Genomic DNA, 14,045 nt, shown 5'->3' with positions numbered 1-14,045 from the left:
TAATGAGACGTTAGATATATTGCAATGATGAATACAGCAGTGATGGCACCAACTGCAAAAGTTGAGATCCGTTCACCGTCACCCTCATTATCGATAGGTAGGTACTGCAAGTTTCTGCGAAACCAAATAAATCAACAGCCAAACCAGATGTGTCGAGCCATGGTATCACCGGTCCGCTAAATAAACGATGGAATTCAATGTCAAACGTTTCCGTGCAAATGATGTCTGATGAAATTGAAATCAAGTGCACTCGCCAGTGCAAAATTCACTTGCTGCAAGTATTTCAACAATTGCAAAAACCACTCGTGGAAAACATAGTTATGGAAGCGGACGAAAAGGTTTGTCCGTCGCATGTTTTGCTGCGCATAATATACTGCCCTTATGATAGATATTCTTTTGTCATGAACAACTTATTATTTCAAAATCTATTAAAATTTTTGAAAATATTTTTCTTACATACTTTACAGTTAAAATAAAACGATATATTTAAAAAAAAAATTATATTTTAAAATATTTTTTATCGTTATATTTTTTTAAGTTTATTATTTTCTTTATAATTACTAGCTATTATTTCAGAAAACTTTATTAAGGTATACCGTGTACAGATACAGATATACATGAATATATATTTATAAATTCAAATAAAAAAGTACACAATAAAAAGTCTAATATTAGGTACCTTTTTTTCAGGTTTTGAATCGACGACGCCGCGGGAACAGCTTTTGCATTGCCTCCGCGAATACCTACCTAAATAAATTAATCTAAATTCTACATTAAGTCATAAACTATCAATTAACTGTTTTCTTTCAATTTGTTGGTACCTATATATGTTTAGAAAATATAGATTCTCATAATCTTTTCATTACGCTTACCCTTTTCAAAGTAACTGGTTATTAGAACAAGTTAGGTATTATTTGCGAATACATCAATCTGTATCGTGACTTTTATCATCTTAGTAAGATAATTTCTTTAGTTTTATTTTTAGACACTTCCTTTACTGAATAGCAACATACAAATTATTAAAATATTCAAACACTTTTCCAACTTTTAATAAGGACGCGTTTTTTGTTTCCGTTAGTTAACAAGTATATTTTTTTGAACGTGATTCAAACTATACTCAAATCTTTTTTAATATCTTTTAAAACAATTTTAAATTTTCATCGAAATTGGTCGAGTCCATAGCAGTATAAGCTACAAACATATGAAAATTAGGTACCTAACAAACAATTAAATATATATTATTTTTTTTATTTACCTATCTAAAAACCAAAAATTAGCATACCAACACATAGGGTCTATTACCTAGTCAATAAGACAATACTAATACAATTGTTTTATGTAATTAACAATAAAGCATAACGTTATTGAAAAAATGTATATTCCCACAAACAGTAATTAATGACATTAAAATGGATCATTTAATATCAATATAAAAGGAAGTGTATATAGAATTGTGGCTATAGGTAGATTAAAAAACTATGAGATACGACCTATTTTGATTATAATTTCAGAAATCATTCTTATTAAGATACTAAAAAAATTAAATAATCGTTTAAACTACATCTGAAAGGTGATGCTGTACAAACTATTTTAAAAATTATTTTTGATTACTTACAATCCATATGAAGTAGGTATGTCTATAAATTGTAAAGATGTATGAGTGCTTTTTACCACGAGTTGTTGCTGTTTTTAGTTTTTTTCAGTGCTAAGCTAGGTAATTTTGTCAGTAACATAATACAAAAAGATACAAATAAACTATACATAGAAATTTAAATCAGTTTATAAAAAATGAATTTATTCGTTTAATATCACTTTGCGGTCTAAAGATATATGTCAGGTTCAACAACACTGTTAAAACAATTAAATAAAATACATCATAATTATTCTGAAGACTTCATGAACTATTGAAAATTAAATAATAATAATAAAAAATAACAATAGGTAAACATATTAATAAATTATTGCAATCAAGTTGTACTTATAAATACAACTTGATTGCAATGAAAGATAACTGATAATTAATATATTACACAGATGAATATAATAATATTAAACAGAGCTACATCGGCATAATATGCTTTAATTGCATGTAATTAAATACATTTTAGTTAGTTTTATAATAAACAATTTATTTTTAATCATTTGAAAAATGAACTGATATATTTTTTATAACTATATAAAATAGTAAAATGATTAAAAATTTATTATACGAAATGTGTCATATATCTCAGTCGTTTATAAAAATGTAAGTGCATTGGTTGCAATTAAGTTAGTAGAAAAACATAATAATAATAATAAAAATTAAATAAACAAACAAACAAACGATAAGTGAAAAACAATGGAGTGTGGTGGGAGGGACACTTATTCTTAAAAGCAACTTAATAGGTTTTTATAAAAAGTGCTTTAATAAATGTTAACATTAATTGTATCACTAAACAATAAAATAAATATAAAATAGTTTAAAAACACAAAATTATAATAATAATATTACGATTATTGTATTTAAGTTGTTCTGAAATAATCAAAACGAACAAAATAAAATTCAATTAATCTAGACAATAACACGTGTGTACATATGTTATTGGTGTAAAATGGAAATTGAGCAAACGTGTAGATAAAAAACAAAAATAAACCCAAAACCCACCATCTCCAGAGAACATTTTTGTCTTAAATGTCTAATATAAATATATATAAAATCTATATATATATATTTATATATATAGAATATGATGATAAATAATAATATAAATATAGTATTAAACAAAATGTTTGAGTAAATAGTTGTCATAACCAAGATAAATAATTGATTTACATATTCAAAAAACTAAATAAGATTATTATTAAAAAAAAAAAAAACAGCAATCAAAACTGTATAATGTTGGAATTAAATTTTCAATACCTAAAAAATTAGATTTCATAATTTAAAACATTTTCAATATGTTAAGATTTTTAGAAGGTACCCACATGGTGATAGTATGACAACTATTTTCATACACTATACTTAATTAAAATTAAACGTATTTATATAAAATATGATAAATAAAAACCACCTTGGTAAGTAATAATAATATAATAATAAAAATTATGATGAAAAAAAAAACAAAACATAACTATGTAATATGTTACAATAATAAAGGTAAACAATGAATACAGAATATAATAACGATATCATAATGGACAATTGATCCTAATTAAATATGTTAAAAGTATTATTTCATTGACCACACTTAAAGACTGAAATAATAAAAAGCTAAATATCACGATTCTTTCAAACTTAAAATATTTTGTTATCAATGAATAAATAAAACATGTCATTAAATTTTTTCTATTTACAATTTTTGGTATTAACATAATCATTAAATTAGTCAAAAAGTAATAATGACAATTAATTAAATAAAACTTTAAAATCTGAACAAAGTTGTAGAATTTAAAAAATAAAACAAGTTTAAGACGAAATATAATAAAATACCAAGTATTTTTTTTACGGACTAAAAGTCCACCCTGTATAATATTATATAATAACAATAAGATAAATTGATGTAGTAATCATTAATATTTTTGGAAAAGTCTGTATTGGTAAACAAAAAATTTCTCAATTTTGGTAAATAACGTCAATGATTGTTAACACACAATAACTAAGTTTTATTAAATTTTTTTTTACTTAAATTATTATGTTACAGCCTTTGTTTGACTTTTGGTCCGAATAGGCTACACTGTAGATAACAATATATGAAAATAAACAAAAAGATGTTAAAATTGTACATAATATGTACGGTGGCCCAGCCCACTGTATTTCCTACTTTTTCGCATTCAACTAACAGGAAAACAGGAAATCATGGGGGGGTCACCCTGTATACATAAAATAGTAATAATAATAAAAAAAATATTAGCAAGTCAAGATAGCTAGCCAATAAATAAAACTAAATACAGTATAGCATGTCCATAATTTGAAACTATTAAGGGATCAATATTGATAGTTGAACTGACTCTTTTTTTTATTAGTTTTCTTTAATATACCAATCGACTGACACTACTGACAGGCAATATTGATCTGTTAAGTTCTATATATTTATAAAACATACTATGATGCAACATAATTTAAAATGCTGCCAAGCCAAATTCGTGTAAGCTATTAACACACCCAGAATCAAATTATAAATAAAAAACCCAATATTAAACCACTTCACATCCAAACAAAATTATCAGTCACTGTATTTCCATGGGTTGCCATATGCTGGTTGAGTAAATTGCTATCGAAGAAGGCCTGGCCGCAAGACACACATTCATATGGGGCAGGCACCATACGCTCTTCGCTATGCAAATTTTTTTCATGCCTTTCAAGATGAGCTTGTCTGGAAAATGTCTTTCCACACGTATGACATTCCCATTTGGTATCTTCTATAGAATTTCCATTTTCGTCACCAGATTTGTTTACTCGTCTTCTAGTCAACACTGGTTCTACTTTATGTATGCGCTTCAGATGGCGCAACAAATGACTACGGCGAGAAAAGGTCTTTTTGCAAATAGTACAAAGCGTGCTTGGTTTTGGTCTAGCTTGTTCGGGTTGTTGTTCGTTGAGTTCAAGCACACTCACTGGAGGAAGAACTTCGGGTTCACCTTCAGACTCCGATAAATTTTCTGTTTTAATATCTACCAAAGATTTTTCGGGTCTTATTTCCGAAAGAGTTACTTCAGGAAGTATTTCTGATGAAGATGAAGGTATTATACCATTATGAATATCCAAATGTTTGCGTAGATGTTCATAGCGAGTAAAACATTTTCCACATTGCCAACACACAAACGGTTTCTCTTCTAATTGATTATCCAATATTAATGCATGTTCATGAGCCCGTTTTCTATGTCTGAACAAATGTTCTTTACGCACAAATCTCTGTTTGCAAATATCACAACAGAAAGGTCTCGGCATGTCAGACGAATTAGAACAACTTGGTATGCACAAAAGATGTCTGGCTAAATGCTCTTTGCGTATAAAACGTTTACCACACCGTTCACACGGAAATGGTCTAACAGTACTATGCGACAACATGTGGCGCATCAAATGTTCCTTGCGATTGAAACCACTAGTGCAAACACGGCATACATAGGGTTTCACGTCTTCGTGAGTCATTTGATGACGTTTCCATGAGCTACGACGAGGGAAAGATTTCCCACATGTAGGACAAATGAATAAACGTTGTTGAATATCAACTTCAACCGGTGGCTGAGGTTCTTCTTCATCGCGGCAAACACCTTGATCAAACTCATAACATTCGCCACACAATGAACATGGAAATGCACCTTTATTGATAATATACCGCCTATGAGTTACTACTGTTGAACTTGACTCTCCTAAAACAAACGTAAAATAAAAATATTTTACAAATCAAAAAATTGTAATCTATAAATATTTTTAACTTGGATAAATAGTATTTATTCTAATAAAGTTGACAATTGTATTGACAATATTTCTTTTGTTTAATTATTAAAATACCTGTAGTTTGGAAATTTAACTACTATTTTAATTTTATTAAAGTTTGTAATTAATAAATAGGAACAATAGTTGTTTTTATGGTAAACATTAACATAATAGATTAAATATATTTTAAGTCTAAATTATCTATATAGTTATATACTTGATAAAATGCTGTTAGAACTTGAGATAAAATAACAAATTAAAATCAATAATAAATAAGATTTTAAAGAAATTTATTAAAATAAAATATTATGATAGGTAATAGATTGAAAAATAATATATAATGTATGTAATTATTTATAATTATATCTTACCTGATTTTAGCTTTTCAATTGTCTTTTCAAATACATCCCACATGGATGGTAAAATTTCTCTTCGGATGCGTAAATTATCAACAATGTCTTTATCAGCATTACTCAATTCTGTTGGTAACTTTTTGGAATTATTATACTCTATTAAATAGTCACCCAAAACACCTGTTGGTCCATTCTTTCTGCAAATGCATACAATAATATTAATATAAATCTATAACAGATTAAATTTAATAATTTATATTGAATCTATGAAAATACTCACACTGGTTCTAAATTGAATGTTTCTTCTTTCATTAATACATAATCTTCAGGTGATGGTTCCCCAAGGAATGATTTTTTAGGTGCTCCCGACTTATTTTTATCTTTACCTATTATATTAACACAATTATAATAATTAATAATATCAAAATATTGGTGGTATAATATGCATACTAATCAATCATAATTCATAAGCTAACAGGACTGAACAAGATTTTAACAAAAATGCTTTACATTTTTAAAATCACTTTAAAAATCAAATTATAATGTGTATATGAAATACATATAAACACATATAATAATAAGCTTTCAAAAGTTGATAATTGATATATAATTATTTATAAGCTAATATATAATATAATAGTTAATCTAATTTAAAATATAATGTTTAATACCAATAAAAGAAATCTTAGTGCAAAAAAATTGCCATGTTTATAGGTATAATCATTGAGAGTATGTAATTCAATGGGAGTGAAAAATGAAGATGATTCATTAAACAATTTACAGACAACTTTTTTTTTTTACATAATATTTGTAAATATTAATTTTTTTACGTATAATTTATTATCATGGAATATTTTTTTAAATTATAAGAAAATATACTAATTAACTTTGATTTTCAATTATTTTTTAATTTAATTTTGAATTACATTTAAGAAATGTTTTTATCAATAATCATTATTTTTAAATTGTAATTTTGTTTGAAAAGTTAAACTGTGCTATTAAGTAAATGTATCGAAACTTCACTTAAATTATTATTCATTATTCACCATAGTCATCATAGTTTTTCTAAGCTTTTGATACAATCAGTATAATTTAAAGTAATTATATATCTGAGTTTTTTATTTATCAAATTGTTATGTACGTTATGGTTATTTATACATACAATTTGGAAACATTTTATGATAGCACAGATCAAAATAGAAATGACGTTTTATCAGATCAATTCTTGTTTCATTAGAATATCAACTATTAAGTATGGAACTAGAAAGCTAAAAAAAAGTATCCATAAAATGATAATATATTAGAAATGTATATCCCTCTTGAGTTTCTAAATAATGAAAACTAAATACTCCATTAACAAGTATTATAATATTGTTTCATTACAGTAATTACTTAAAAATAATTTAACAGGTTTTAAACTTTTAACATAAATATTAAATAATATATTATTTATTAATTTAAAACCTTTATTATATATTATATCCATGGTAATAATAACATGCTCCCTGGGGTCACAGCTAGTTATTCTTATAGTATCACACAATTTTGCCAAAACATACAGTGTCTTAAGCCTGACCAACTGGTTAAACTACTCAAACTTATTATTTTTTCTGTTTGGGTGTAAATTTAATTGAATACAAATCCAGAACTTTTTAAATCTATAATTAGGTAGTTTTTTATCATACAATTTAAAACATTTAATAAATGTACTTATTAGAACATACATAGTATAATACGTATTTTGACTTAATCTTACCTATAAATCTATACTCCAAAATCAATACCTATACTATACTATAACTAACAATACTAACAATATTTTTAAACATCTGAATTTCTATATACATACTTGTATAACTTTGTTCATCATCTTCATCAGTTATGTCTATTACTAAATTGTTCGCCGATTCATCACCATCATCATTCTATAAAAATAAAAATTTTAAATTAATATGAATATTAAATTTATAAAGAATCAGGTCCAGTTATGGGTAACTTTTACAATACAATACTAATGTACAGTAAAAAAAAAACTTTTTATATCGAAATTCAAATTTTAAATTATTGTTGATAAAAACAATGAGAATTGAGTCATTATAGAATTTATGATTTATGATGTTCTACTTCCTAAAATTATAGTATTTTAATAAATATCAAAACAACCTGTTGTTCACAAAGTTAAGTTGGCTGTTTTCCAGGAAGTAGGATATTATTAAGATGTCAGCACAACATTTGTTTTTTCTTTCAAACCCACAGGCAATATAGAAACACATTCATATAAAATTGTTTTTTAAGATTACTCATCTAAGAGTAAAATCACTTATTCGCAAAAATTATAGAGAATAATATTTTTGAGGGTTTGACATATCAATTTTATATTTTATCATTATTTGATCTTATATCTGACTTTAAAATCATTTTTGTTTATTTATTAAATGGATATTAAATTGTTTGAAGCAATATTTTAAAAATCGAAGTCATAGCCTCAAAAATATTATTCTCTATAGCTTTTGTAACTAGGTGATTGTACTCTATGGACTAAGATTAAACAAAATCATAAAAAAAATTATGTTGTGTGAACGTGATTTTATTGTGGTGTGTGTAGACCAAAGAAAGTAAAACCATGCACTTACATCCTATTGAATAAATAAAACAATATAATTATTTGTCTACTTAGACAATTATTTTTAAGAAAGGATCACCAAATCATCTATGTATTTATTACAACTGTTTCAAAATGATACAATATACTTTTCAAAATAAAATATGGGTATAGATTTCTATAAATTCTTCCCAATTGTATCTATGAGAAACAGAAGAGTATTTATTTTGAATTGAATTTTGTAATTGATATTAGCTTATAAAGTAATAAGCCAAATTTAATAATAACTTGAAGGTTACCTAATAATTACAATTAACATTTTTTAATTATCATAACTAACATGATTTATCCAAATTAAAAAATATATTAAGTTCAATCGTTAATCTAAGGACAAAATATTAACACAAAATAACTTTTGCCTACATATTTCATTATATAAACATAATTAGAAAAAAAGAGCAACTGTGATAGTGTCACACTGTGATCAATTATTTTCAAGATTATTTTGTAATACAAAAAGAATCCACAAATATGTCAACTTATGTCAATTATATTGCTATATATTAGTTTATATATAGGGTTATCACACATTTATTTACCATTTCAATCTGGTTGGATACAAATGCAGAACCATTAAGTTTAGCTTTAATTAATATACACATCATCCAATATTTACATATAATTATGAAGGTATTAGCTTTTGATAACCGAATGAAAATTAATGACTAATAATATGATATGATGGTACACAAGTATTCACTAAATTCCAATTTCCATGTATTGACTAATAAAGGCGGCAATTAAAAAACATATAATAGTACTGTTAATTATACTCATTTTGAGTTTATCATAAATGATTTATTATGAATAATAAAATTAATTAATATTTAATTTGATAACTAAAAATGGTCTACATCCATGCAGTATGATTATGCAACAATAAAATAAATATGTCATGAGGCCATGTGGTGATAATCAGAACCAGCTATAATACATATATAGGTCGTCAAACAACCAGTCTTTTTTTTTTAAATTTACATTGATAGTTCTAGTACAAGCATTACTTTTCCATTTTCTTCTATTTAGATTTTTAAGAAAAACAAAAACAATATGATAATAGTTAATGTTAAAGAAGAATGGTTTATAAGTATAAGAATCTGAAATTAAATTTCAAACACATCTAACTAAATAAAATAAATATTAAAATTATAAAATTGTCGATCTTAATGCATAGCTGTGTTGCCTAGCTCGACAATAATTGTCATATTAAATACTAATTTGATAAACTAGGTTAGTAAAATGTATAATATGAAATCATTTTTAAAATAAATATTGTAATTTTGGTAAAGAAATATTGATCTTGGGGTATCCACAATACATTACTATCTATTAGTTATTATAATAGAGAACTAAAACTATATCAACAATACCTACAACAAGTTATTTTTTAATAAATTTATAAGAGGTACATAATAATACTATATAATTTAGTTCTAATATTGCAGTATCAATTAATAATTATATAAATAATTATATTTATAATAATAATATAGGTACTATAATAATACCTATGCTTAAATACCTAATAGGTAGATATGGAGGTAGATATATTTACATTAAATATAATAAGTAGTAATAATTATGTAATTTGAATTTAATATACTTTATCATTTCCATCTGGAAGTCGTTTCAAGGGAATGTTGTTATTTCTTGAGCACATCTCAGAAAAGTGATCCCATTCATTTAACAATGTCGAGCATCCAGTGCATACAAATTTGGACAAACCATCATCCTCTGATACCTGAATAAAATAACATATTTTTAATTTTTTATACTTTATTTTCTTACAATTTATTTTCAAATTATTCATTGGGTAGGTAGTTAAAAGGTATTTATTTTTACAGCTGTTGTTATTCATAAGCTCAATCAATCTAGAACTGATTAAAAGTAGATAACTACTTACTCAATCTATGTAAGTAGATATCTTTTTTTTAAATGCACAATAAAATACATTATTCTTTTTAGGTATTTAACTAATTTGGCAAATTATTGATAAATCAACTTTATATTACCTATCGAATTGAATTATATAATAATTAAAGAATAATTGGGTTAAATATATATTAGTAATTCAACCACGATACATGAAAATTATACTTTCAAATGCCAAGATTATCATTATTAGTAATTCACACAATGTTACAGCATAAATTACAATTCAACTTGGGTACCTACTAGTTAAATACATTGTTTCAAGAATTTAAAACTGGAAATTATAAAGAGTAACAGAATTTATAACAAAATAAAAGATACAATTGTTTAAATCAATATGTAAATATGCAAATATAGTATAATAGTCCAGGCTACTAGATAACAACAAAATCAATTAAATTGCTTAAAAATCCTAAATCAAAATAAGATTAGCACTACTTACGACCTAGTACTAGAATCAGTAAAGTGCAAGTATGACTAACTTTGTAACTTGTGTGCCAAATTTATTTCAATAATTACAAATTGGTTTATCAGCAGAGTACCGAGAATAAGTAAACGACATCTAAATCAAACAAATAGAAATACCAGGAATATCATATCATGAGAATGGGATGAACTATTAAAATTACATAAAACTACTATGTTCTACGCATGATTAACCGACTAGTTAATCATGGTTCTAAGTATGGGTAACATACGCTATGCTAAACCATGCTAATTTGATGATAGAGATTCAAAGCTCAAAATAACTAAGTATTAAATGTAAAATAAGTGTAATAATGTAATAAATGCAGTGGGAAATGTAAATGTAATAATATATTTAAGTGATAATAACTAACGCCTGACAAGAAATCGACAGACTTTTTAGTGTTGGGCAGACACCGATCGAACGAAGCAAAAACGACATCAAGTGGAAGAATACCTAAAGGTCTTCCAGACTTGAACGATGTGTGCAGACGAAAACCTGGCCAAAGGCCAATATTAAACTCGACAGAGAGCCGCCACCGCCGGCAAACGTCGGGAAACTGTGAGAGTAAAAGAGGTCGCCGGCGAGCACGTCGAATAGGAAAAATGCCGCCAACACGTCGGCCGTGCAGCTGTTTGATCGCAAATGTCGTCGTTATCAGGTGTGACGCAATCGTCATTGATAGCAGAGCCAATATTGTTATTTCAAAAGGTCGGCGGCGGCGGCGGCGGCGGGTGGGGAGTACTATTATTATTGCACACACGCGTCATTTGAGCGCGATAAAGGCCGAATGACCAGATCCGAGAATAACGACGGAAAATTATAATAATCGTAGATAAGCGGGTTTACGTAGAAAACTCGGTGGACCGGCCTGGCGGCGAGTGCCTACGCGACATCAATAATACATATTATTATTATTATTATTACACTTTTACGATGATAGCCACTGCGTTTATAATAATGATAGTCGTGTGTATACACGCGGTCGCTCACCTGTATCCGCAGGTGCTTGACAATGGTGTCGCGCAAGTCGTTGTCGCCGGGGCGTGTCCCGCCACAGCCGTCCGAGACCGCGACAATTGGATGCCGTTGATTTTCGGGCAGCGAAGGCATGCAGCATAACCTGCAGCTGATCGCAAAGGCCGAAGCCGCAGCCGCGGCGGAGGCGACGGACGGATCGTCTTCGTCGTCGTGCGCCATCGGTGTGCGGCTGCTGTCGTCCGAGTGAAATGCCGTCGTCGTCGTCGTCGTCGTCGTCGTGACTTATGGTCGTCGCGCGCGCACTCGACGACGGGTACGGTCGCGGTATTCGTCAAGCTGTACGTCGAACGGAATAATTAATTATTATTAATAACACGAATAATGATTTGAACTCGTCGACGCGATGACGACGAAAATCGGAAGCCCCGCGCGAATGTCGTCGCAATAATATTATTTTGTGCTGCGCCAGCCACGGAACCACGGACGTCGGCGGCGTACGCGAAAAACGGACGACCGTGTGCTACGGCGGCGGTTACGAGAGTTTCACGGATAATATTGCGGGCTGCGGCGCGGCGCGGCCGGGGACGAGCGCAGCGGCGACGGCGGCGGGCCACGTAGACGACGGGTGTGTGTGTGTGTGTGTGTGCGAGTGGATTACGATAAAAAAAAAAAATGGTAAAAGAGTGTACGAAAAGAAAAAAAAAAAAATGATGCGCTCCGGCGGCCCGCGGGCGACGACCGTGTTCAGTGCGCGGCGCATTAAAAATTGGTGGGGAGGCGAACGGGCGAACCGCCTCGTCGGCGCGGCGCGGGCACCCGAAACGGTTCGGCGTCGGCGGCGACGGCGGCGGCGGCGGTGGAAGCGCACAAGCCCCTACCCAAAAAATTTCCCCGAGAACAATAATTGATATATCGGTGGCGGGCGCAGCGGACGGGTTGCGTGCGTGTGCGAGAGCGCGCGTATTGTGGGGGGGGGGGAGCCCGACTGCGGCGGCGGCGGCCGGTTCGCCTGCGAGAGAGAGGTCGTTCGGCGTTCCGCTCGCCGGGCGGCGTTTCGTCATTGGCGGCGGTGGCGGAAGGGGAATTCGGCTCGACCGGGGGGGGGGAGCTAGCGAGAGGGGCCAGCCGGTGCGGGGAGGCGACGGCGAAAAAAAAAACCGTATAAAAATATATATATTTATATTATTATAAAAACGTACGCGAGCGCTCTGCCACACGAAAATAAAACCCGTCGGCGGCGCGGGGCTGTTGTAATACTGTACCTGCTATAACGTGCGTTGTCGGGCTTCTATTTTTGTGTTTTCCGTGCGGTGGTTCGGTCGCCGCCACCATAATATCAATAACATCATCATTACGAATATTATGATATTATTATTATATTATATTACCCATCATTATCGCGTTCGACGATGATATTATTATTACGATTATAATTGGGTGTTATTAAAAATATTTTGTTATTATTTTATAATACGACGATCGTGTTTTATTACATAACACTATAACCATTCGTGGGGGGGGGGATCAACCATAGCTTTTCGTGGTTAACACGCGCGTTGTTGAAAAATCAAATGGGTACCCACTCATATGATATAACACATAATACCTAATGCACCGCGATATGGTCCGTCAAACTCGGGTCGCGAAATGAAAAAAATTTAATAGAAATTCCCGGGGCCGAGGACGACAACACCGACGAGGGCACCCGAACGGCGACCGTAGAACTCGGCGCGTACGTAATAATAATATGCTTTATGCATTTATGCCTATACACGGCGGCGACCGTACACCGGTGTCCCCCCCTGCACCCCGCCCAAACTGGTGGCTTATAATTTATTATGTTTTTATCCGAATAAGTGTGACGCGAGCGCGCCCGAGGGGGGAACTGCCGCCACCGCCGCGCGTAGAGAGTTGTTGACCGTCGTCGCCGTCGCGCCGTTTTGACACGGCACGAAACTATACCTATACGGTTAGAACGTAGTAAAATGTCAGAAAATAAAATAAAATCCCGATTATCGATGCCCTCCTTCAGTTCCTACCTTGCTGCAGCAGTTACCTATATACCGTCGTCACAATAATATTATTATTTTGTTTTCATGTAACGCGACAGACAGGTAGATTACTCATGTCGATACAGTTAGTTTGTTTTACTACTGCTTTATGTATTTATTGTACATAAAGTATACAATGTGTTTTATAACAATATGGAAACGACTATAGATACAATAATATGAT

General features: G+C 30.4%; 1 protein-coding gene across 3 annotated transcripts; it reads right to left on the bottom strand.

Annotated features, from left to right (window-relative positions):
• Positions 1–1,774: 1,774 nt before the first annotated feature.
• LOC132920486 (zinc finger protein 84-like) lies at positions 1,775–13,538 on the bottom strand. 3 transcript variants are annotated; one of them, XM_060982912.1, is made up of 7 exons: positions 13,073–13,538; positions 11,823–12,146; positions 10,035–10,172; positions 7,619–7,694; positions 6,050–6,155; positions 5,788–5,966; positions 1,775–5,349 (listed from the first exon to the last, which is right to left on the bottom strand). In XM_060982912.1, the coding sequence occupies exons 2-7, from the start codon at positions 12,027–12,029 to the stop codon at positions 4,184–4,186; spliced, it is 1,872 nt and encodes a 623-aa protein (XP_060838895.1). In that variant the 5' UTR covers positions 12,030–12,146; positions 13,073–13,538; the 3' UTR covers positions 1,775–4,183. The 3 variants fall into 3 exon arrangements, with proteins under 3 accessions (XP_060838895.1, XP_060838894.1, XP_060838893.1); XM_060982911.1 differs by lacking the exon at positions 13,073–13,538 and having other exon boundaries at positions 11,823–12,637; XM_060982910.1 differs by lacking the exons at positions 11,823–12,146; positions 13,073–13,538 and adding an exon at positions 11,203–11,523.
• Positions 13,539–14,045: the final 507 nt, after the last annotated feature.

Source organism: Rhopalosiphum padi, chromosome 2 (genome assembly GCF_020882245.1).
Source record: "Rhopalosiphum padi isolate XX-2018 chromosome 2, ASM2088224v1, whole genome shotgun sequence".
Classification (NCBI taxonomy): domain Eukaryota; kingdom Metazoa; phylum Arthropoda; class Insecta; order Hemiptera; family Aphididae; genus Rhopalosiphum; species Rhopalosiphum padi.
This window is presented reverse-complemented; position numbering and strand designations above follow the sequence as displayed.